The 25,963-nt window shown below is 43.9% G+C and overlaps 1 protein-coding gene and 1 long non-coding RNA gene across 11 annotated transcripts in view; both read left to right on the top strand.

The window, feature by feature from the left end:
* PRR5 (proline rich 5) overlaps nt 1-15,714 on the top strand; it is a 76,391-nt gene extending 60,677 nt beyond the window's left edge. For all 10 annotated transcript variants that reach the window (XM_059847961.1, XM_059847964.1, XM_059847965.1 and 7 more), the window contains 2 exons: nt 11,763-11,901; nt 14,563-15,714. In XM_059847961.1, the coding sequence (XP_059703944.1) occupies nt 11,763-11,901; nt 14,563-15,113 (690 nt within the window). In that variant the 3' untranslated portion in view covers nt 15,114-15,714. The remainder of the gene's footprint in view (nt 1-11,762; nt 11,902-14,562) is intronic.
* Nucleotides 15,715-20,633: 4,919 nt separating this feature from the next.
* Nucleotides 20,634-22,767, top strand: LOC132328200 (uncharacterized). The gene is made up of 3 exons (XR_009486712.1): nt 20,634-20,779; nt 21,931-22,121; nt 22,513-22,767. It is a non-coding gene; the product is annotated as an uncharacterized LOC132328200 (long non-coding RNA).
* Nucleotides 22,768-25,963: the final 3,196 nt, after the last annotated feature.

Below are 25,963 nucleotides of genomic sequence, written 5' to 3'. Positions count from 1 at the left end.
TCTCTGGTTGCCAGTGCCAGAATCAACAGCCCATGCGTACAGCATGGTGACACTACACTGGTGGCAAAGGGACCTGCAAAGGGAAACTGTTTTGTGCTGGATTTCTTCCAGAAATAAAAAAGGCTAATTTGTTGTAATTTGCCAAAGATAGGAGAATGATGGAATGAGTCTCTTGGAGGCATCTTTTCTCCTATGGTGAGTAGACACTTAATTGCTTTCGATCAGTATTTTCACAGTCTTACCCTTAATTTTGTTGCAGATGCAGAAGAAACAACTATGTTACAAGGTGATATGTGACACGTACTGTGAAATTCATTAATTTGCCACTACCTAATTATTACAAGCAATTAAAAGGTAAACAGATAATCATGTAATAGAGCAGGGCTCAGATTACGTTATTTGATTTAAACCATTATCTGTTGTGAATCTTCTGTTACCAGCGAGCTGCATGGCAGTGGCAGCCTAACTTCTGCAGCACGAGGTTACAGTGATGTGACAGATCAAGCCAGCTATGTGGACAGTTCTGCCCCATGCCCCCAGTTATGGCTTTGGCATGATCAAAGTGGCTGGCCAAGGCTATGGTTTGGCTGCGGACTTCGATGGGGAAGCGGGCGTGCTGACTTTCAGCAGATCAGGTCAGCTTAGTCAGCACAGGCTTCATCAAAGCAAAATTTAGTTCCTTCTTGAAGCAGTTTTGAATCTATTTCCTGTTTTGAATCTATTTCCTAAAGGGTTAAAAATATCAGAGTTGTTTGCTTGGGATAAAAGTAGCATGAGTCATCAGGGAAACCCAGGAGGAAGTACCCAAAGTTTTCTAGGCAAACGAAGGCTGGCAAACGTGAACAAGTGGGCTGTAAGCAGAAGGAGGTACATTAGGTTCTCGGTCTTTGTCCCTTGATCCCAGCTGCTTGGATGCAGGGCATTTCATTACCCAGATGTCTCTCCAAAATGCGTCAGTTGATCTTGTAATCCCTTACAGTGAGTTTATTCAGCACTTTATGGGACTTGAAGCTCTCAAGTATGAGTCCTCCAGAAGTAGCCTTCAAGTAGCGTTCTCCAGAAATGCTGAGCCCTGTTGGTACTAGTAGAACTTGTGCCAGCAGTGTGCCCTGGCTGCAAGGACAGCCAATAGTATCCTGGGCTGCGTTAGACAAAGTATTGTCAGCAGGTCAGAGAGGTGATCCTGCCCCTCTGCTCTGCAGAGCACACCTGGAGTGCTATGTGCAGCTCTGGGCTCCTCAGGACTGGAGAGACATGGACCTCCGTGAGAGAGTCCAGCAAAGCACTGTGAAGGTGGTAAAGGGACAGGAAAAAAGACTGAGAGAGCTGGGGCTGTTCAGCATGGAGAAGAGATGTCTCAGGGGCATCTGGTTACAAATAGTTGAAGAGAGAATGTAAAGAAGATGGAACCAAACTCTTCTCAGTGGTGCTCAGTGTCAGTGAGCGCAAACTGAAGCAAATGGAGGAAACATTGTCTTTGAGGGTGACTGAGCTGAAGTATTCAGAACTGCATTCACCCAACTCCTGAATAGGGAAGCTGCATCCACACGAGAAAGGTACTTTGCGAAAGTACCAAAGAGATCCATGCTCTCCTCTGTTCAGAGGACTCAATAGCTAAGCTAGTTCTTTATTTCTGGAAATCAGTTATTCTATCAGTTATTGACAATCTTCATCTTGATTGTTAAATAATTTCTAACACAGATTGTTTATGCTTAAGGACTACCGCACAGTTTCATGCAGCAAGTTTTTACATCCCTGTTCACTAGAAGCAGCATATCCTCCAAGAAAGCCTGCACTGAGCATGCCCTATTTCCTTTCTTTGCCTGTGCATTTCTCCTGCTATCACTGTTAGCAAGAAAATGTTGAATTTAGTTAACTTTTAGGTCTGAAAACTGATGGCTGATTCTATGCATGGCGTTCCCCTTGGTGTCAAGTTAGCAAAAGCTGAGAAGAATCCATTATCACATCTAATACTTCCATGAGTTTATTCATCGGTTTGCATTGTGTGCATGAGTAAATGGAGGCCAGATGTTGCTACATAAACGTAGTATAGTACTGCTATATAAATTTGTGTAATACTGCGGGATTTGCTCTGCAAGACTGACATCCTGGGCATTGGAGTTGAGAGAGCCCAGTACGTCCTCTTTCTTGTGTGTGAGTTCCTCCAGTGGGTATAAGAGCAAGATCTTTGAGCTTTTCCTTAGAGTGCTGTGCGTGGTCACTAAGTGAGCCACGAACAGGAGACTTCCAGGACGATGCTGTGTGGTGCAGTAAGAGCAGCAACTCCTGGACAGCTGTGTGCTAGAGGAAGGCTAAGAACCACTGTCCGGAGCATGTGCTGGATGGGTTTAGACAATGAAACGGTGCTGTAGAGCAAACAAAAGCTGTGCATAGCTGGCGACAGCTCTGAGGCCTCTTCTCAACCAAATAAACCATAACATAACTTTGCTGCCATAGGTTTGTCTGTGAGTAGTCTGTGATTTTGTCTGGAAGATCGGTGCAAATTGGATGATTGGCTGTAAAGTATGTGCATCCGTCTCTTCTAAGGAAGATGGAGTACTGCAGATCTCCATCCTGAATGTGACCCAAAGTGTAACTGGGAGCATATGCTGTGCCATTGGTGATGCATGTGGTAAGGACTACTGACCCATTTGTCTCCAGCTTGTCCCCATGGTGATTTCTTGCCCGCCCTGAGGCAGGGTTGGTCTGTGTTACTCAAGTTCCAGAAGGTTGCGATGCAGTGAAAGTGGGATAAGAAGTAGTCCTGTAAGGGCACTGGTTTCCAAATGCCTCACAAGCAAGGCTGCTGCTCTCTCTTGCGGTATGCCAAGCAGCACATCTTGCTGTTTCTGTGGTCACCAGGGTGTGGAGACTGCACTGCACCAAAAGTCTCCACCACCAGTGTTGGCTGAATCCTGTATTTTCACAACGGATATTATCGTGCATCTGCCTTGTGACTTTTAATTTCAGTTTTCTCTGGGAGTGTTTGGGCAGCAATCCATAACTGGATTGTTATCCAGTATGTGTCAGATTATCACCATTGCCTGAGTGTTTCTTTCTGTCATATTGAGTTTTCCTTTTCTCCAAGGAACGTGCTGCTTTTCAGCAGAAAATAGTTACATTTTTAAACTGTTTGCCTGCACGGTTAAGACAGGGCAATACATGAGGCCAATACCTCTGCTTTCAGAACTGACCCTGTAAATGCTTCTGGCAGGGTTTCCTTTCACATAGCACCAGGTCAGGACTGTTTCAGCATTTTGTTGGTAGACAAGGGTGAATCCAGCCATCAAGGGTGCCCCTGATGTCCCCATATGGAGGATGCTTCAGCAGACTGAGATCCAGAGTGTTTTATCTGGCCATGAGCTGAGCCATACACGGTCACTTCTTGTCCGTGGGCCGAGGACTTTGCTCTCTGTTCCATTAAGTTACCAAGAGTCATCATTGCTGAAATTACTTTGTTAAATAATCCAGAAGTTTGCCTTTTCCTCTTTTCTTTCCTGAGTTCAGAAGTTGCATCAAGCACCAAGCCATGCTGTGTGTCCCTTAGTGTTGTGTCTGTTACTGGCAGGGCCTGGGGCTTGGGTCCAGAAGGTCTGGTTTGTTTGTTCCCCTGGGTCTGAAGGAATACGGATTTTATTTATGTTTTATTTTATTCTTTTTTATTTTTCATTTAAAAGCTATCCAGCAGTTTATCAGTTGAAGCAGAAGACAGTCCTTTGCACCAATACTTACGCATGTACACATGCTGATCAGCTGAAGTGTTAAAGCTCAAGGTGAGTGCTCCAGCCTTTAATCAATGACCAGTCATTGATTTGGCACATCCACAAGTTTCAGGTGGGCATGAAGTAGTTCGTCCATTGCGTCATTTTTAGGGTACCTTTAGACACTAGAGATACTTTTCAATGTATAACTTATTAGGTAAATAGCCTGTGCTAAAGAGGGATGTGAAAAGCAGCTGAGCAATACTGCCTTTTTTAGGTGTTAGAGATGGTGGGTACGATTAATCAGAACTGGAAAACACAGAACCTGTGACCTTTTATAAGTACTGAGCGAGGTGTTGAGTTACTGCTGGTCAATTAAAAGCTGTTAGGGTGTTTAATAGTCGTTTATGATGATATTCATACACAGATGAGTGAGGAGTTACTTGAGGCAATGTGTGTGCAGCTGTTGAGCCAGAACTGAAGCAGCCTCTGGTAAAGGTGAATGCAGAGAGGCTTATGTGGCAGAGGAGCTCAGCAGATGATAGGGGGCTTGCCCATGGACTGAAAGAGGAGCTTGCGATGCATGGGGGGTATTACGAAACCGCAGATGTCAAAGGGATGAAGCAAAGCTTTAAAAGGGAAGGAATCAGGCATGAGAGAGTGATGGCCAAATGGAGATCCAGCTAAGGCCCTGAAGTGGAATTATGTAAGGCAAACATCAATGAAAAGCAGCTGGGTAGCAAGAAAAGCCAGCAGCCAGGCTTGTTTTTGGTCCCTTGCCATACATGAAACATCCCTTTAGAGGGTGTGCATGATGGCCAGAGGATGTGATAGCTTTAGCTGTAGCTCTTTTGTCTCCAGCTATTGTGAGTTCTGTGCTTAGTTCTCTGGTCTGGTGCATTGCAGGATTTTTAGGGTAAATCATTTTTCCATCAGTGCAACCCACCAGTTGCCAGGATTTCAAGGCAGCTGGATGGGGTGGTGAACATACCATTCTTCTGCTGGTGGCTACCGGAAATACTTAAGAAGAAAATTTCATCTTTGTTCTACATAGTGCTGTGCTAGCAAGTACTTGTGAACAGGCTGTAATTCCCAGAGCACTGGGGCAGAAGCTGCTCCATGATCCAGGGACAGGCAGCCATGTAATGGGTTGGATGCCAGGCACCCACCAAAGCCTCTCTTATCGCTCACCTCCACAGCTGGACAGGGGAGAGAAAATACAAAAAAGGGTTGAGATAAGGACCAGGAGAGATCACTCATCAAATACTGTCACAGGCAAAAGACAGTCTAATTAGAGATACTAATTGAATTTATGGCTAACAAAATCAGAGTTGGATAATGAGAATAACATAAAACCTTAAAAACATCATCTTCCCACTCCCTTCCTTCCTAGCTCTACCTCCTACCCCAGCTGTGCAGGGAGGGAGACAGGGAATGGGGGATATGATCAGTTCATCACCCACTGTTTCTCCTGCTGCTTAAGGAAAGGAGTCGCTCCCCTGCTGCACCTGTGCTGCACATGGGGTCCCTCCCATGGGAGACAGTTCTCCATGAACTTCTCTAGCATGAGTCCCTCTCACCAGGCAACAGATGCCTGCAAATTGCACCCCCCACCTTGCTACCAAAGCTTTGCCATGCAAATCCAGTACAGTTGTATTTCATTATTGGTCTGTCTGCTCAGGCTATTAATGGTGGGGATTTGCCACCTCTTTGCTCCCTAATACAGGTAAAAAGGAGATCTGCAGCTTCACATCCATTTTTTGGGGGGTAAGAAGAGAGAGGAATAAGCAGCAAAGGATACACAAGCCCAACTCCCATTCTGCCGTGTGCCAGGTTCCTCGGGACAGGAACATAACACACCCCACCTCTGCTCAGAAGAGTGTGGGAAGCCTAAAATTCTGTATCCTAATTCAGTCAGACTGTCTAACAATATGGAACAAACTATCAGCAGCCTAAATAGCAGCTATCATTCATTTTCATGGCTGTCATTGTTTTTGGGGAATTGCTTCATGTCTGGGTTTCTTACCAGAGCCTGAGGAAAGGAAGTAGCCAAGACCACGTGAGAAGCAGTGTAAGGCAGGTGACTAATTTCTGGATTCCTTTGCGACTCCCAGTCAGAGCAGCTCCCCAGTGGGCTGGGCTTGGGCAGCCTGGTTTACAGTCACTTGGAAGTGCTGACACTCTCTGGTGAAATGTTAGGTGTCCTTTTTAAAGGAAAAGAAAAAAATGAAAGTATTTCTGTTGTGATGGTGAATAAAGAGCCTGGGTGCAGCAATGACCACCTAGTTGCAGAGGGACAGAGGCTGCAGGCAGGTTTGTGTCCTCCACCAAGTTGGAGCGATGGTAGGATTACTTGCCTGCATGTTCACTGCTTTGAGGGAAGAGTAGGGTGGGAAAAAATAATGTAATAGGAAATAGAAGTACAGACTTGTGATTGTGCTTATTTTGTTACCGTGGTAAAGCATGGACATTTGATGATTTTTAAAAATTTATTTATTTAAAGAAAAATTGTGGCAAATGTTATCAAAATAGTTTATGTTTCTGGAAGCTTTACAAGTCAAGTAGCCTGTGCCTAGATACAATGTTAATAAAGGCTTAGCAGTATTTTTTGTTAAAATTTATGTACATTAAAAAATTCTTCAAAGCACTCCATATTTGGAGTTTTAAGGTTATCTTTGAGAGGGACCCTTTACATCCTTAAATGCCTGCCTGAGGTGGCCTCTGCTTTAGGACTTTAAAGCTTAAGGAAATCCTATATACAGAAGAAATTCTTCCCTGTTGCAGTGGTGAGGCCTTAGCACAGGTTGCCCAAAGAAGCTGTGGCTGTCCCACCCATGGAATTGTCCAAGGCCAGACTGGATGGGGTTTGGAACAACCTGGTATAGTGGAAGGTGTTCCTGCAGGGATGGGATAAGCTTTGAGGTCCCTTCCAACCCAAACCATTCTTTGATTCTGTGATTGATTGTACATGCTGAAAAAGGAGGCTGTGGCCTTATGTGCTTAGGTACAAATCCCCCACCTCTGCTTCTGAACACACCTGTTTACACATTTATTCTTTCCTTTGTGCTTTCACAAGAAGCTTTTGTGCCCTCAAAAGCTCAGTAGGAGTTCATGGTTAGTTTACAGAATTAAGAGGGATGGAAACCTGAGCAGTTGGGTGCATCCCTACTTGCTTGAATGGTTGTGGATTTGACTTATGGGGTTTTGTTCCTAAATTGAAGAAAAGTTTTATTCCAGTGGCACACTCAAGCGTAGCAGCGGGACCCATGCGTGCAGCTGGTCCAGCAGATGGGGCAGTGTCTTCATAAAGTAAATACATAAATAACCTGTAGTCCTTAAGGATGTGGCCCTTCTGGGAGTGCTTGCATGTTTACGTATAAAAACCAGTCATGCATAGGGCCCTTTTAATGCATTTAAACCACTACAGAAAAATTTTGGTTTCAAAGCCATTTAATTAAGGTTAATGAAGTTTGGGACTTGGGTACTGTATCTCATGCAGAAATACATGTCTCTGTTCTTCATAGGTTCTTCCATATTCAGGACTCAAATCCCCATTATCCCCATGCCTTCAGAGTAGGGCAGACTCTTGTCATAATTTTACTTTAAAATCCTTTCCAAATGGAGACATAATGAGGTGACCCTTGTTGCGTTTTGAAACAGTGTGGATTTGATCCAGCTGTTCCACTCTTCCAAAAGTACTAAGGTGCTTGCAGATATTTGATATGGAGCTATTTTGGCCCTCAATTGCAAAATAAATAGGTCAGGCAAGGCCTTTGAAAGGATTTTAATAGTTACATCTCATAGTCATGGAGAAGCATGAAACTGTTCTCCTAAAATGAGATTGGGGTCATGAACGGCCACAGTTGCGGTATTCACGTGCCCTCTGAACAGAGAGAAGCTGTGAGACAAGCAGAGAAGAAAGAAAACGCAGTTCTTATCTCGCTTGCTGTGCCTGTGTTGTGCTAAAGTAGAATGCAATATGGAGATTGTTTACCCAAAGTGAGGATGTTTTGTTCCTTTGGCCTATCAGGGCCAAGAAGTGTGTGTGTGTGGGACTGTCATGAGACAGTCACGAGAGAATCAGAGATGAGTGCAGTTCTATACAGTTGTAAGCAAAAGGGAGGGCACAGCAGATTCAGTTTAGATCAAATGTACATAGTGTAGTATAATAAAGTAATTCATTAACCTTCTGATGATAAAGTCAAATGCATCATTCTCTCTCCCCTTCTTCGGAGTCATCTTTGATTTACAATACACAGTTATCTTTCACAGTAAGTTTTTGCAGGTCTGCAGAGCAAATATTGCATTAAAGATACGGGTAGAATCTCTGTTTTACTGATAAAGCTCCAAGTTTTATTTTTTCCCCAAATTGTAATAGAGCTTCTTGTAAGCTAAGCAGCCAGCCTTATGACTTTTGCTTTATTGCTTCTTAGTGAAATACTAAGATAGTAAGGCATTGAGCAGTTAGTACAAGAGGAAGCATAAGCTGCCAAAATAACAGCGAAATACTTTATTATCATTATTATTATTACTATTTTATTGGCAACTTTTAAGTCCCGTCATAATTTTTTCAGAAATGGTTATGACACAAATAACCATCCAAGTTGGTTTAACTCTAAGGTTCATTTTGTTTGCCTTTATAAGCACCAATCACTTAAAAAATTTGGGGAAGGGTCTAAAAAGGACTTCATATAGATATCGATGCAGGTGGGTGAACAGATGTCTGTGCATACTTAGCTATCTATTTATCTGTCTTTACATACAGATATATGAAACATTTATAACTATACTTTCCTCCATTCCTGAGCTTCTACTAGAAGTGCTTTTCTACTGAATTCGGTGTTACACAAACAAGTAATTGCACATGTGGCACAGGGGACGGGTTAGAAACCTCTGGTGGGGAGACAGGAGTTTAAATGCACTCTTGGGCCTGGCATCTAAATCAGAACAAGCTTCTTCCAGGCTCCTAAAGCTTGCTCTGAGCCTGCAGACACTTCTCTAGGCTACATGGGCTGGGGTGGTTCATAAGTAAGTGACAGTGTCATTACATCATATGGAAAGTTTAGATTGGGAAGGCTGAAATTGTCCTTGCTACACTTTGGGATGTACTTATATTTGGTAAGATAGAGGCCCAGAGGATGCTTGTTACTGAGTATCACATCAGAAAGGAATGCAGGAAAACCACTGGTTTGCAGGGTCAGGATGGGATCTGCACCCTGTTAATGCTCTTGCTCTGACAGAAGCTCCACATCCAGTAAAAGGTTTAAGGGGGTTGCTCCATCAGGCCCCTGCAGAAAAGCTTTGAACAATGGTCAGTGCAGGAAGGATGTCGCAGGTGGTAGAGCATGTTTGTGCCAAGGCACAGTGCAGAAGTCAGCACTGGCTCCAGCAAATACCACATATTTTACGAGTTTTCAGTATGTTTTTAAAAATATCCCTTGGAGTGCAGGGCTGAGGATTAAAACTAATAGCAGGCTGTTTCAATACTGAGTGGTTTTACACTGTACTGGTAGAATTCAGTGGCTTCTTCACTGCAAAGGTGGCAAACAAAAAGATGCTGAAATTCAAAAGACGTGGAGATTAACAATGCCTTGAGAGAACAGAAATGAAGGCTGAGGGCAAGACTGAAGAAGCTGATGCAGGTGGTGAGGGAATTGGGTTTTTCAGAGAAGAGAGTGTTACTCAGGAACAGAAAGCCAGTGGGCTCTCCAGGTGCAGCAGCTGCAGGACAGCAGTGTTGGGGATGAGGTGAGTCTGTGCCCTGCACAGCTCCCTGGCCCCATGATGATGGAGAGCTGTCCTAGCAGCTGTAGTTTGGGGGTCAACTCTCCATCCTGTCAGCTTACCACAGGAGCCTATCCCAGCCCAGGAGGGCTGCTGGAAGTCTCCTTGTATCTCTGCAAGAGCAGCTGTCCATGCAGAATATAGCTCTGGCTTTTGAGTAGTTCATCAGAACATATAATTCAAAACCAAAAGAACTCTTCAGACCTGAAGGCTGATAGGAAATCAGACAGTGTTAAGGTGCTACTAGGCAAGGACACTTCTGTTACTCATACAGTTCAGCTGGTGGTAAGAGTAGGTTTTTGAGCAGTGTGGCACTAGTGAGTTACTGGGGTTTGTGAGGAGCCAATTTAGTTTTGATTTGGCTCAACACTGATTGTCAGAGGCATGTGGGGGAGACAACTGTCTCCTGCCACGTGCAGGAGACAACTAGAAGATAGGAGAAAGCCTTGTCTCTGGGGGGACTGCGTGGCAACCATTTCCAAGCTCACATGGGACAGCAGGAGACACTGCACTCCCCAGAGAGGCTTCTCTGATCGGACGGCGAAAGGTCGCCACCCATGGACCGCAGTGGAAGGCTGGACTGGGCCAGTGGTCTCCTGCCAGCAGGCAGACTTGAGGCGGGGCCAGGGGGTATAAAAGTAACTGCGTCACCGGCTCTGGGGGCCTTTCCAGACTTGTTTTCTTGGGAGTTTTTGAGTTGGGGCTTTTTGAGTCTGGGGGCCTTTTGAGTCTTACAGTTTTGCTTTGGCTCCTGCTGAGTAGCCTGCTGAGGTCTGCTCCTTCGTCCTGGCCCTAGCCTGCTCTTTGTCCTTTTTTTCCCTGGCTCCAGCATGCCTTTTGGCTCTCCTGCTGCTGCTGGCACTTGTTGGCCCTCGCGTTTGTCCTGCCTCCCTGTGTCCTTGACCACTGCCCTGTCGCTTTGTCCCTGCGTCCCTGCCTGAGCCAGCTGTGTCCAGCCCTGCCAGCCTCCGATCCAGCCGCTGCCGCGTTCCCCGCCGTGACCGTGTCCCGGGTTCTGCGGCTCCTGTCCCAGCACTCCCTCCCTCCCTCCCTCACAGTGTGTCCAGCTGCCTGCCAAGACATAGCACATCACCAAAGATCATTATTTGTTACTTAAAAACTGCTGAACTGGAATTCAAATTCTGTCCAGATTTGAATTCTCTGTTAGCCATTATTTATTTTCCATTCATAAACTTTTATCAAGTGACGAGGCAGTGCAGCAAGCAGGGTGTAGAGTCAGCCATTCAGAAACACATCTGGGAGTCACTCTAGACTCTGGTTGGTGAGTCATACTGAGCTATGAACACATCCTGAATCCTTTCACATGCTGAAGGAAGTGTTGCAACTTTACTCATCTGGTCTTTATATTGCTCTCCGGAGGCTTTCATCCCAATCAATTTCTTTTTACAGTAGCTCAGGAACACGTCATGAAATCTCCTAAATTCTGGCAGAGTTCTTGCTGAGTATGGCATTTAGGATCTTAATTCTGCGACATGATGTGTTGAGCACGTGGAAAATGTGAATTTGCTCCATATTGCAAGAGGTATCCTACTCAAGAGTGTACGGCGCTCTGCTCAGACCACATGGGAGCACACGCTCTACAGCTGTAAGCTGAAGGGAGAATACAATTCTGCAAGGTTTTTCTGTCACCTCTGCAGCCCAACAAGTATGCTTGTGGGTGGAAGTGCAGAGTTACAGCTAAAGGCTAAACATTTTGGCTGTGGGTGATTCTTACCATGCTAATTATAATGTGACTTTTGCCTGGAACATTGATAGGTGCCAAGGGATGGATGAGGAAAGAGAACAAACTTCTTTACTGTAAATATTTGTTGTTGAAAATATCCTGGAAGAAATATTTCTGAGGGTCTCCGTTTCACCTTTTCCTTAATGCTGTTGCTATTGCCGAGATGGCAGTGACACCCTGTGGTACCAGATGCGATCATTCAGGAAGTCGCTGTAAGATTGCAATAGCAAAAAGTCCAGGGATGTTTTTAATTCCTCTTTACAGATCATGTCCTCTCTCCTTCCCTGAGTGCTGTGCACTAGGTAGGATGTACTTTTCCTGAATTTAAATGTCCTGGAGGTAGCTCTGGTCTGATTCACATCTCTTGGTTTTACAGAAGAGGAATCAGCTGTACCAGCAAACCAGGATCACATTGCAGGGCACCTTTGCTTTCACTCGGTGAAAATGCTTGTTCTTCTCTGGTTGCCCTGGTGAGCCAGGAGAGCTTGTGATTGAAAGGGGCAGTGCTCATCTCGGGTATTTCTCTTTTTCAGGGGGTTCATGAGTCAAAAGGTGTGTCTGAAGATTATTTGAAACTGGAATCCCTGATCCAGAAAGTTGTTTCTCCTTACTTGGGCACGTATGGTCTGTATTCCAGTGATGGACCCTTCATGCACTCTGCCTGTATCTTGGGTAAGAACAACACAGACTCCATTTGGCACAGCACAGAGAACTTCCCAAAACCTTGCTCCATGCAGGGCCAGGGCCTGCACAAGAGGTGGCTGCCAGTGCTTACATGAGTACATCAGGCTTCTCTTTTAAAACCATTCAAGGTGCAGAGTCGCAGTGAATCTTGCAGTGGCAAAAGATGAACCTAGAGTATTTAGCATTCCCATTCTACCTTTTAACAAGAGAGCTTTAACACAGGATGCTTTATGGACAGTGAGAGGAAGAAGCAAGAAGCCACTTTTAAAGTACTCAGTAGTTAATTTTCATTAGTGTTCATTAGTACACAAAGATTGTACAAGGCTGTTAAAATTAGGGAAGAGAGTAGGAATTTGTCTTAGAAAAGACTAACACATAAGCCTTCAAGCATGTAAAAGCTTTCTGCAGATAGAAAGTAATAAGCTGTTCTCCATCCCAGTGGAGATACAGAGTGGGTCTTACATAGCACCGAGAATTCATATTACATGGAAGGAAAAATCTCAAATTTCCCATGCGTTGCCTCTGGAGATTATTGAATCTTCCCTGCTGAGACACTTTTTGCCTGTCACAAACATCAGCCTCCATAAGGAGCAAGGGGGAAACGTGGGCTGGCCTGGTGGCAGCTGGAGTTCCCTCCAGCTTAATTTCTGATTCTTGGAGCTCTGAAGCCTTTGGTGACTTCTGTGATGGCAAGATTTAGCCAGGATGAAGGTGGGATATCCTACATACCAATGCAATCTGTTCAAAATACAAGGGAGATACTACCAACGTAAATGAAAAAGGAAACGTGGTAGTACCTGAGTATTTTATTGTACATACTGAGATGGTCTGATTAAATAGAGCAAACAGAAGGGAAGATAAGTTCAATTGCATGTTTTCTCTGCAGTCAGTTCAGTCTGTTTGCTTGTCAGAAATGGTCAGTAAAGTAGTTGATTTTCTCTTGGAGCTGAATGGCAGAATGGTTGTGTTGCAGGTGTTTAAGAAACAAATGAGTGTTAAGTGACTAAATAGAGGCTGGTTATGTCCTGAAAATGGTTCAGGATTACTGCTTTGTATTCAGTGCTTGCCATTAAAAGGCCACAAGCATTTAAATGGAGCCTCAAACTGACATTTTCTAAATACAAGCTTTTGTATGTCAAGATAGAAAAAATGCACCAACAGAGAATAAAGCATCAGTGAAACAAATTGTTAGCAAATAAATGTCTGATTACATGACTGCAGAAGATAGGAAGGTTTTGGTAGGCTGGGCACTTCCTCTTGCTGTGGTCTGGGTTGTAGATGTAGCAGTACTCCTGGAATGGGTCTCACTGCAATCACTGAACCTGGATCCAAGGGAGCTTAGTGTGTAAGTGGCTGCTTCTTTTGAACTAATGACTCTAATTCTCTTCAACTATTTTGCTAGTATGTTGCATGTTGTTACCAGAGTTCATAGCCCCAGGAACCTTTTCTGATTACCGGCTCAAACTCCTTAACCATGAAAAAGTCCAAAAATGAACTTGGATCAGATGATTTCACTGCTAAGGCAGACACAGCTACAAAATACAGTCTTAAATACAGAAACTGGCTTTTTTAGTAGTACAGCATATGATTGGAATTTGTGTCTAGGTAAGCACATAACCGCACAATAGCATAATTTTAAGAGATTGGAATATGTTTGAGGGAACATATACCAGCATCCTGATTTAAAGCAGACAGTTTATTTGCAGTGGCTGTCGTGACTTCCAGAGGGTAATTTGAGCCCCTGCTCCAGTTGTGCCTCCTTCATGGGATGGCAAAGTGAGAGTAGCAGAAAGAAAGCAAGCTTCAAAAGTGAGACGTATTATTCACACCACTTCTTCTTCTGATGGCAGGAGTGAATCCGAGCACCGAGACCTGCACAGAGTTTGAGTGGTGGTCGTTTTGCTCATGATGGTAACTTTATTCACTCTGCCAGGACAGTCCAGTGCTAAACTACTGGCAGAGAGGGAGCTCAGTGCTCACTTGCTGCCATCTGCTGCCTATCTTTTTTTAAAACTCCACTTGGTTCACAGCATTCAGGCAATCACTGCTGGATTTAAGGCAGATTTGCTCCCCCAAAAAGAGGTTTCTGTGGGCACTGCCCTCTAGTTAACATTTTCAGTCACTCTTGCTGGTCTCTCCCTCATGTGGTCTCTGAACTTTGAAGGTTTTTCCAGAATTAGTAGAAAAACTGCTTGTCTTAATCCTCATGCTCCAAATTTAAAGAGACTTAATTTTCCCAGGATGGGTGGAAAAGTTAAATTTCAGCTACTAAAAATGAGGGAAAATGTTTATAGCCTGAAAAAGAACAGAATTGCACTTTCTGTTCTTGTCTAAAGGAAGTATTTACAACTGTATTACCACCTCTCTCTCTGTATTTACTGTTTTAGTTCAGCCGCTGAAGTTGTGTGACTGTAAGGGAATCTCAGTTATTATTTGTAAAGATAGGTTTGGGGTCTTCAGTATGCTAAAGAAATCTAGGAAATCTGAAGCCTGTGAATCAGAAATATCGGCAAAATGTCTTCTTCTAGAAAAGTTTCATTCCAGAAAAGCTTATGAATAATCAGGACTTTGCGTTTCTTTTGAACACCCATAATTATTAGTACCATAACTGGAGACTTTGCAGATATGACTCTGGCTCTTTGTTTACAGAGAAGCGGTTCTTCAGACGTTCCAAGTCGGGTGACGTCCTTGCCAAGAACCCCGTGGTGCGATCAAAGAGCTACAACAATCCACTGCTGACACCCGTGGCCGAGTATGACACTGAGAGCATAGCTGCCAACGGAACCGGCATCCGAAGGCACTCTGTCTCAGAAATGACCTCCTGCTTGGAGCTCCAGGGGTACTCCAACCTCACCACCGTCATGGACAACGGTTCCAAGAGCTCCATGACAACCATGAAAAGCTCACTGCCAGGAGACCAGGAGAGGCCCAGCACTGGGTCAGTGCAGTGCTCCAGCAAACTCAGCACAGCTGAGCAACAGACAGAACTCTTCCACGCAGTTGGTGACCCACACAGGTCTTTTGAGCTAGACAGAGACACTTCCTTACTTCCAGTTCCCTCTTCCAGCCCTGAGAACATAGTGGATCAGATTTTGGAGTCCATCGACTCTGATTCTGAAGGCATTTTCATTGATTTTGGCCGAGGCTGTTCCAATTCATCAGCATACAATGTGGACGTGAACAGACAGAGCATCGTGTGAAGGATATTAGGAGACAAACTGAGGGGTTTAATTATATATGAAAGTTACTAACGCAGTGTATCGGACTATGGGCAAGCTGTCTATGCCTGGGCAGATTTAAGGCAGATTTGCCAGGTCATCGTGGCTGTACGGAACAAACACTGTTTGTTTGTAGCAGGTGGGAATCTGCTGAGGGGGAAGCAACTCCAGCTGCTTTTCCCCATCCCTGTCAGCCGGCAGATGGATTTCCTATTTCTTTATAAACTTAGGGGTTCACAAACTCACAAGTGTCTGGTAAAATACTATTAGTGCAGCTGGCAGTGTTTGTTCAGGAAAACAGCTCAGCAAATAGCTGTGCTCGCTTCTAATTTTCTAAAGAGGTTTCCTGCAGATGGTAGGTTGTTCTCTGAAGTGTAACACCTCAGCCAGAGTAGAAACATATCCTTTAAAAACAAACAAAAACAAAAGGCATTTGGCTTTCATGCCACAGAATACAATAATAAAGAAGTCTCTTTTAATCTTTTTCTTGTACATCCTTGTATGCACTCCTTTGCCTAATGGGTGACTTCGAGTTCTTGAAGAAAGGCAAATAAACAGAAATATGCTTCCTGATGTCACACAATGCCTAGTGTCTCATTTTCTGTTTCACTGTTTCTTCAGCCAGTACCTTGTGTCTGGGAGGGCTGTCTCAAAATTGGCTTTCAAGAACAAAATTAATTTGCCCTGAATGTGGCACCTCTGAGAAGTCTGTACTGTCAGCTCCTGAAGCATCTGTTGTATGGAGAGATTCCATAATATTTCAACTTACTTGTTTTCTAAATAAATGAAAATTTGGCCTCTCAAGGAAATCCTCATTATATATTTATATTCTTATGGAAATACCATAGTGCATCTGCTGTCAGTCATGGTTTTGGGAAGTGTGAACCTTGTGGCTCTTCTTATCCTGAGCACACCCGGCCCTTTGATTCTCTCTTGCACTAACACAGTGGTGTAAGAGCTGGATCAATAGTTTTGCAGAGGATTGATGCATATGATACCAAGGTGAAGCAGAAATCCTGCTGCACAATACAGTTTTGATCAGGGGGGTTTTGCAGTGAAGGCAACTCCCTTTTGTATCTGTGCTTTGGTGGAAGGAGTCAGATGATATCTCCTGAGCTGCCCACCCTCTCCTTGCTGGACGGCATGATGAGCCCTCACTCTCAAGGAACTCTTACCTTATTTGGTCCTGTGGAAACCACAGGAGAGAATGGAACTCTTGCTGAAATTGGATCCATTATGTGACAGGAGTGATGATTTCCAAAAGTGTCTTAAAGTGGTACAAGCCACCACGCTGGCACCATCAGTCTCTACCCTCATTCTTTCTTGTATTCATTCCATTTCTGACAAACACTCTTCTGTTTCCTAAATTATTATTTTATTTGGAGAAAAAGAGTGTCCGCAGCCTTGTTCTAAGGACACAGTGCAGGGAGGAAAAGATAAGGTTCAAACCTTTACATAAAAATATAACATAACCCCAGATGTAACAAATACACACACCTTCATCCCTCAAGGAACTTTAAATGTTTTAAAAGTCATAAGCATACTTAATTACTGGAGAATGTTTAAGCACAGTTTCAATGGAGGAGAGAAGAGGACCACTAGGACCCTTCCCACTGGAGGTTTTTCATGGTTAGTGTCTTCTGCTCTGATGGAAGACCTTGGTATACAGGATTCCTCTTCTGGTATGCTGGTAATTAACTAGCTTCTCCCACCTTGCACACATGGAGATAGTGAATAAAAATCCTTCTCTGTTTGTTTTAGATGGTTATTTAGAGACTGGGTTTAAGAGAGTGAATGCATAAGAGGAATTCTCCTAACAGCCGCCTCAGAAAGCTTCGAGAAGGAAATAGCCCCGTCTTCAGTGTTTCCACTTGTCCAAGACAGGCAGCCTGGCATGGGTTCACTTCACCTTCTCACATGCACTGTGTTAGGGGAACCTTTCTTAAACCAGAAAGACTGTTAAAGGACCTGGCTGTCCTGGGGTACTGGGGCATTGCAGCGCAACACATCCAATTAGCTTTTATATTTACAGCTCTTAAGAGTGAGGTCTTCAAAGTCACAGTTCTAGCAGCAGCGTGAGAAGGATCTCCTAATGGCTTTCACGAGCAGCACTTAGGCTCTTCAGAAGGTAGAGTCCAAGGCCACTTTACTCAGACTACTCTGGGGAAGGACAGAAAAGAGAAATTCAGCCTAGCCTCACCCCCAAAACTTTGATTACCAGCTGAAGTAGTGTTAAATGAGTATTTAAAAAGCTTGGGTTCATTCACACCTGCTGGGATTCATTCATTACCTCTTGTTAAGATGAACTACAAGTTCTGCTGAGCTGAAGTAAAAGGCTTATGTTTGTCCTCTTTAGGATGAAGAGGCTCTTATTTGGCTTCAGTTAAGGTAAGTTGCTCTGATGATGCTGTAATGGAACAGGCTGACCTGTGGTTTAGAGCTTGCTGAATTAAATTGGTCACAGGTGACAAATGTGGTATTCACGGCAGTCTCCCTCTGCTGAGCTGCAGCTCTACTTCGGGGGGTAATGAGTAAGTAAGGAATAAAGGCATTTTGACTTTCAGGGTTCGAGCTTTTTTAATTAAATAAAACATTATAACTCAGCAGGCTTGCTCTGAAGACCCTGAAAATCACAGAATGATTAAGGTTAAAAGGGAACCACCAGTGGGGTCATCTGGCACAACCTTCCTGCTCAAGCAGGATGAAAATATCTGAAGTCAGAGTTCAGTTCCCTGTTGGAACAGTGGTAGGGTGGAATTTTGACTCTTTTCAAGTTTATGTTAAAAGGTGTAGGCAGATATGAGTGAAAATTTTAAGACTTGATGTGATGGTCTGACTGGCCAAGCCCATTGTTCCTTGACTATAAATGCTGCACAGATAAGAGACTACCTAAATTTGTGATCCTCCTCCTAGTAATCCCAGTGCAAGCATGTCAGGGATATGGAAGTCCTAGAGACAAACCACTGAGTCATTACAAAGGAGATATACACATCAAAGAGAATAGCTCAGGTTCTTGCCAAAATGTATTTATGAAGTGATGGACTTTGAACTTTTCAAATCCTGCTACAGGGCAGTGTCACTTGAGCTTTGCCCTGAAGTGGCATTCTGAGTATGCCAGGTATTCCTCTTTATGCTTCCGCTGTTACGATTAACTGTGGCACTTGGTGTCCTAATCCAAGAATCAAAAGCTGTTCTTTCCCTGGTTGGGAAGGGTTCCAAAGTGCTATGAGTGTAATACAGAGGAACAGATAGCACTTAAAGCTCCCGTCATATGGCACTGCAGGGGGAACATTATGCAAGCAAAAGGAACTGAGAGACTGAAAGAGATTAATCTAATGAACAGCTCCTGAGCTCCGTGGAGAAGTAATTCAGCTGCCTAGAGCACTGCTGGAAGTAGCAGAATAATTGGCTGAAAATAATGCTGTCCAAATAGAGGGCCTTTCTGTCATAGAAATGGAGAAAATTACTTTCGTTATTCAGGTAGCTCCTGGCACACAGGTTTCAATAGTGCTTTTGACTAAACCTGAACCTCCAAGGTGTGGTAACAGAGGAGCTGTGTGCTAACTTCCCCTAAGGCCATTCTACAGACACGTGAGTATGTGAAAGTAGCTGATATCTCTACGGTTCTGGTTAGAGATGTATGGATTGCCCCTTTACTAGGATAATGTGCTGTAAGAACATCTTAAAAATGAAGGTGTCAGAAATTCTTTAGTGTTATTTTTGAGCTGTTGTCTGCAGAGGTGTAACTGTCATTCCAGAACTTTGAGAAAAGTACCCAAATTTGGAGGCAGGGAGCAGAAACCCAGATATCAATCAAGCCAGCAGTGCTGCAAAGAACATATGTAGCCATTTTAATAATACATAAATCCTTGCCATCGTGCCCTCCAGGAGAACATAATGCCTGCTTTGCAATCGTAGTCTTGTTTGCACCTTTCCACTAAGTCAAAAGACCTTTTTAAAAGGAAAATAGTTATAATTTGTGCTGATGGGCTTTGAAGGTATCCAGGGTGGATCCCAGTCGTTCTCTGTGGCCTGAAGGACCTCAGGCTCCGCCTGTTCTGCCATGTCAGCATGACCTCTGGGACCTCTGGGGGATTGAGATTATACCAAGAGGTTGAACTCCCCTAGCAATTGAGAGAAGTCCCAGAAAGTGATTCAAATGTTTTATGTGGTCCCAGAATACCACAAACAAGTGGCTGTGAACTCCCCCAGGTGCTGTGCTGTTGGCCTAGGTGCTCCATGAAAAAAAATAGTTAAACTCGGCTTCATCAATCCAGCTAATGAGTAATCTCTCTGCCCTGCTTTTGGGTGGGTGTTCTTGGGTGGGGTGTGGGGATGTTTTAGGGGTAATTTGGTGTTTCACATTGGAGTAATGTTGAACGGTTTAGGAAGAAAAAGAAGAAGTTACAGTTCTGGCAAATTTTTTTGTTCTAGCTAATAAGTGAGAAGTCGGTTAAAAAAAAAGTAAAACACTGAGTTTTTTTTTTTTTAATTCGGCTTTTCTTCAAAATTAGATTTTTTGGTGGTATATAACGTGTTGTTTTATTGCTTGGTATTATTTATGATGTGTAATTTGGTTCTTGAGTCAAGATAACTATGGATGAGTTTGTTTGTATTTGAGGAAGAATTAATTTCAATAGGTTTGTTTAACAGACTTTTGATATGTATTATTGGGATTTTGGTTTTGTTTATTGTATGTATAAACATACAGATTTAGTAGGGCTAGCTTGGCTGCTGGAGTTTTGGGTGTTTATTAGATTTTTTGTTACATAAAGTTTTTAATTTTTGAAAGTTTTTTTAATGTAGTAGTTTTAAGGTGGTTTTTAATAATTTATAGTATTGTTTTGTTTTGTTTGCAGTTGGTATATGATAAGGGATATTGTCTATTTTAATGTTATGGTTCTTGTTTTAGGTGTTGATACGGTTCTTTTCTGAATTTTCTGTTATTACAGGGGATGAAACTGAAGGGGAGAACACACATTTATTCGCCCTTGTTGAAGCGAGGTGAGCCCCGCCCGCGGCGTCAGTTTCGGGGTACAATTGCGGGCACCTCCAGCTCTCGCAGCGTTCGCAGGCTTGCGATCGGGCCGCGCCGCTGCATTCCAGGGCGCTTCTTCTGCCCGTGGCCCGGCCCCGAACGTTCCCGCTCGGGAGCCCTCCCGGCACCGCCCGGGCGCTCGCTGAGGCGGACGGGGAATTTGGCGCGGCGGGGCTGCCGCGGCAGCGCCGGTGCGAGCCGTGCCGGAGCCGAGCGGGGCTGTGCCGGGCCGGCGGGCGGGAGAGGCGGCCCGGGCCCTGCGCTGGCCCGGCCGGTGCCGGCCGCTCTGCCCGCTCCGGGCGCGGGGCTCGGGCGCCGCCGGGGCCCCTGGGCCCGGTGCCGGCCCCGCCGGGCCGGGGGAGCGGGCGGGGGGCTCCGGGGCGGCGCCGCCCCTGCGCGCCGGAGGAGCCGCTGTCCTGCCGGCAGCCGCGCTCCGTCCGTGCCGGCAGCGCGGGCTTCGATTGCTGAAAGTTCTTGGACGTCGTGGTTTCGAGGCGGCTTTTGGGAATCGATTGCATCGGTTCGTTCGCAGGTTGCAGTTGCTGGATGCTAAGGGATAGGGTGTTTTTCCTGAATGCTGTGGATCTCGGTTCAGGTGGTGACGATAAAGGTTTGTTTTGAATGGAGTTTTGTTGTCGGATTTTTTTTTTTTTTTTTTTTTTTTTTTTTTTTTTTTTTTTTTTTTTTTTTTTTTTTGCCGGGGTGTGCGATGTTTTCTAAAGGTGTGCGATGGTTTTTATGGGTCGTAGCGTGAAGTAGAGGTTAGGCGTTTAATTCTGTTGTGGTGGCTTTTAGTAGCGTGAGTGTGTAGCTCCATAAAGAATGACATGGCCTGATTGTCAGTAATTTTTATTTCTGCAATAGTGTAAAAATGTTTGAGTTTTAATACTATTTATTATTTCAAAAAGAGAAAATATTTTAAAGTTTTAAATGATAGCTAAAAATTACACCTGAAAGCTAGAAAGAGGAAATACATAGAATACTTCTCCCTCTTTAGAGTTGCATTCAAAAATATGTTTTCATTCAAAAATAAGCTGATGGGGATGTGCTTTTATGTCTTTAGTGACCTTTACAGATTTACTCCTCAGGTTTTTTGAGTTCATAGAATCATGGAATAATTCAGGCAGGAAGGGACTCCAAAGATCACCTGATTCCAAGCCTGCTGCCATGGGCAGGGACATCTTTCCCTAGAGCAGCTTGCTCAGAGCCGCATCCCAGAGCAGCAATGGGCCTTGAACACTTCCAGGCGTGGGGCAGCCGCAGCATCTCTGAGCAACCTGTGCCAGCCAGGTGCCAGAGGAGGCAGAAAGCCCTTCCCACCCGGAGCAGAGGCCGCTGCAGCTTCGTGCAGCCTCGTGTCACCGAGCGTGCGAGACAGAAGGGCCCTTCCCGTGGAGGGATAGCAGCACCCAAAGATCTTTTTCGGGAAAAGCAGAGCGATGGAACACCAAAGTAGCCTTCAGTTCTTCAGCAGGTTTGGGAACAACTTGAAGGAGGAGCAGAGCTGGCCTGGTGCCTGCCAGCTCTGCAGGCAGTGGGGATGGAGAAGCTGCAGTTGTCTGTCTTCTCGGCCGAGTCTTTAAAAATGAGGCGCTTTTCTGTAGCTCCTTTTCAAGCATTACATGAAAGTTCCCCCTAGAAGTCCAAAGGCAGCTGTTTTCTTAGCAGAAGGAAGTCTGGAAGAGGCAAAGCAGGCAAAGACATCAGAGGAGTCTGGATAAAAACCTTGGCTAACCTCTTTTTCCTCCCTCTTCCAAACAGCCAATTTTGAAGCGCTCACCAGAGATCTGCCAGAGATCTGGGAGGAAAAGCAGAGCCAAGCACTGAGAACTGACGTGTGAGGACTGCCGCTCCCTCTGCCTTGGTGTGGGACCTCCTGAGCTCCCATTCCGATGCTGGGAGTGTTTCTCCTCTCATCCAGCCAAGCCAGAGACCTCCTAGGGAACAAGCAGGTAAGGTTTAAGTACCGACATCTCCCAAGTAAGAGGCGACATGACAAAAGGAAATGGCCTCAAGTTGCAGCAGGGAAGGCTTAGGTTGGATTTGAGGAAAAATTTCTTCACTGAAGGTGTGGTCAGGCCTAGGAGCAGGCTGCCCAGTGAAGCCCCCATCCCTGGAGACATTTAAAGGGTGTTTAGGGACCTGATTTGGGAGGGGCTTGGCAGTGCCGGGGCAACAGCTGGGCTCGGTGACCTTAGAAGGCTTTTCCAGCCTAAAGGATCCTATGGTTCTGAACAGCCTTGACCCCCCTGGCTCTTACACAGCACCTGGATAGGGAGGGAGGGAGGGAGTGAAATCCTCTCTTCACATGTGCCAATCCTTCTCTGAAACTCATCCCGGCAGGACAGCACGAAGACTGAACGTGTAAGAAGATGTGGGGTGCAATGGAGAACCTGGCAGGAGCATCCGACGCACACGTGCACGAGTTTTGCTTTTTGCTTGGATTGAAACTCAAAAGTTGTAAGGAATTTGGGAATGAGATGGGACGTTTCAGAAGAAGAGGAAGGAGGAGAAGAAGTTGTTGTTACAGTGTTACAGTCCTGGCAAAATCCTTTGTTCTAGCTAATAAAAGAAGTTAAAAAAAAAAAAGCAAAAAAAGTGGTTTCTTTCATTCAATATTGTATTCGTTGGTGGTATATGGTGTGTTGTTTTATTTCTTGGTATTATGAAATCTGCGTAATTTGTTTTTTGAGTGAAGCTAACTTTATGGATGGGTTGGTTTTTATTTGAGGTAGGATTAATTTCAATAGGTTCCTTTAATAGACTTCTGATAGGTATTGTTGGGATTTTGGTTTTGTTTATTGGATGTATAAACAGAGAGATTTGGTAGGGCTAGCTCGGCTGCTGGAGTTTTGGGTGTTAATTTATTAGATGGCTTTTGTTAAATGCAGTTTTTAATTTTTGAATTGTTTTTTTTAATGTAGTGGCTTTAAGGTGGTTTTTAAGAATTGATTGTATTGTTTTATGCTGTTTGTAGCTGGTGTACCAGAAGGGATATGGTGTACTTCTTGAAGTGTTACGGTTTTAGTGTTCCCAAGTTCCGATTTATTTCTGGTGTGATGGGTTTTGTTTAGTTTTATCTTTGGGGACAGGGGCATTTTTATGGTGGGTTTTTATAGGCAACATTTTTTAAAATTTGGGTAGTGGTATTTTTTAATATTTTAATAGTTTACATTTTTTATTTGTATGCTTTTAATTAGTTTTTTTTAAATTTCTAAGATAACTTTGTAGATTATTGGTTCTTATTTGTGAGTTAGCATAAAGGTGGAGCTTTGGGGGCTTTTTGTAGTAATGTTTAGGGTCAGTTGCACAGTTTTGAGTTTAGTGAGTCGGCTTGATTTTACGAGTTTTTGTTTTTATTAGCAGTTATTTCATTTTCAATGTGATTTTGAGTTTTTTGGGTTTCTGAGATACTGGTTTGGGAGGAAGTTTAGGATTGGAATGGATGGGGGTTTTGGGCCAGTTATAGTGGGATTTCTAAATTTATTTACAGTTAGGTTTATTTTCATTTATATTTGGGTTGTGGGATGTTTGGTGATAGAAATAGGTTTTGTTTGGATGTGCTGCGATGGGACGAGCGTGCCCTGCGTGCCGGTGCTGACCGAGGCACAGGATTTCTGTGGTTCTGATGGGTCAGGGAAGTGAATTTTTATGGTTTAATATACAGTTAAAATGGAATTAAATATAAATTTAAAAATAAATATAAAATTTAAGTGGTAAACATAAGTACAGAGAACAAATAGATAAATATATAAAACTATAATATCTACAGTATACTGTTGTAACATATAATATATAAAAATTATAATCAATTCCATAAATACCAAGATATATAAATATAGATTGTAAATATCAAAGTATTTAAATATAGTTAAAATAAATTTGGGATATTTTGGTTTTTATTTCGTTATAGGCTGGGTACTTTTATAAGTAAAATAAATATAATTAATATAAACCCAGAAATTCAAATATACAAATATATAATATATGTCCTGATACCTATAAATGATTTTTATAAATAAATATAAATGATAGAAATATCTAATATAAAAATAATATATCTATTATTATGTTAAAAGGTATTCTCTCTAATATGTATAACATCTATAAATATAATAAATAAATATTATAAATGTAAATGTGACTAGAATTATGAAAAGTGAAATTATTTTTTAAATTTTAAATATGGTTTAAATAAAGGGGTGTCTTTGGTTTTTATTTGGTTAGAGGCAGGGCTTTTTTTTTAAATAATATCTGTATTATAGTAATGTAAATCTAAATATAGAAGTGTATAATAAATATATAAAGATATATTACTAAACTCTGAATATAAATTTAAATATAAATATAAATATATGTAAGTAAAATGAATATATGTAATATAGAATATAAATAACATTATAAGGCCATATAAATTACAACTAGAAATGTGAATATAAATGTGAAAAATTTAATTTAAAAAAAAATTTGAATACAGTTGAAATTAAAGGGGGTTTTTTGGCTTTTATTTCGGTAGAAGCAGGAGATTTATTTTAAACACTGTAAGTGTTACAGAAGTAAAAATCCTAACACAGAAATATATAATCAATATGTAAAAATTTGTATAAAAATAAATAAATAAATCTAAGAAATAGGAAAATATGTAATATACAATATCCATATATTTATAAATATAAATGTATAACTAAACATTATCCATCAATATACATTAAAAATGGAAATGTGAATATAAATTTAAAAAATTATTTTAACAATATTTAAATATTTTTTTAAATAATTTTTTCTGGGGGTGTGGGCTTGATCCTGTTGGGTTAGAGGCAGGGGGTTTTTTTTCTTCTTCCTCCGGCTTGTTTTTTGGCATTTCTTTCAGAGGAGTTTTCGGCGGAGGCCGCCCCTGTTCTCTCTCGCCGCCTTCCCTGCCCGCAGCCCCAAGGCGCGCGGCTGCCCCCGGCTGGGGCGCGCGGCGGTGCTGCCGCCTTGTGGGCAGAGCGCGGTACTGCAGCCCGGCACGGGCAGGCGTCCCCGCTGCCGCCATGTTGGGAGTGGCGTGCGGCGGGTGTCGCGGCCGCTTGACCTTCTCAAGGTGGCGGCCAAAAGGGCGGGAAAGTTGAAGACCCGCGGTCCGTCTAACCGAACTGCCTGCACGGCACCCCGACGCCAGGGCGGCCCCGGCAGGATTTTCTGTGGCGTTTCATGTGTCCCAGACGCGGGCTGTCGGCTCAGCGGCGCGGTGGGCGGGCGCTTTTCGGCGGGTTTCTGACAGGCATCTGCGTAAACGCCTCTCTCTGCTGCTGGGTCTTCTCGCAGCCGCCATGTTGAGAGTGGCGTGTCGCGAATGTCGCGGACTTTCTCTGACCTTCTCAAGATGGCGGTGAAAAAGAAGGCCCCGCGGTCCGTCTAACCGGACTGCCTGCACAGCACCCCGACGCCGTCGCGGCCACGGCGGGATTTTTTGCGACGTTTCAAGTGCCGCGGACACGAGCTGTGAGCTCAGTAGAGTCGCGGACGGTTGTAATTTGGCGTGTTTCTGACAGGCATCTGCGTAAACGCCTCTCCCTGCTGCTGGGGCTTCTCGCGGCCGCCATGTTGGGAGTGGCGTGCGGCGGGTGTCGCGGAGCCGCTTGACCTTCTCAAGGTGGCGGCCAAAAGGGCGGGAAAGTTGAAGACCCGCGGTCCGTCTAACCGAACTGCCTGCACGGCACCCCGACGCCAGGGCGTCCCCGGCAGGATTTTCTGTGGCGTTTCATGTGTCCCGGACGCGGGCTGTCGGCTCAGCGGCGCGGTGGGCGGGCGC

Source organism: Haemorhous mexicanus, chromosome 5 (genome assembly GCF_027477595.1).
Source record: "Haemorhous mexicanus isolate bHaeMex1 chromosome 5, bHaeMex1.pri, whole genome shotgun sequence".
NCBI classification, from domain to species: domain Eukaryota; kingdom Metazoa; phylum Chordata; class Aves; order Passeriformes; family Fringillidae; genus Haemorhous; species Haemorhous mexicanus.
This window is presented reverse-complemented; position numbering and strand designations above follow the sequence as displayed.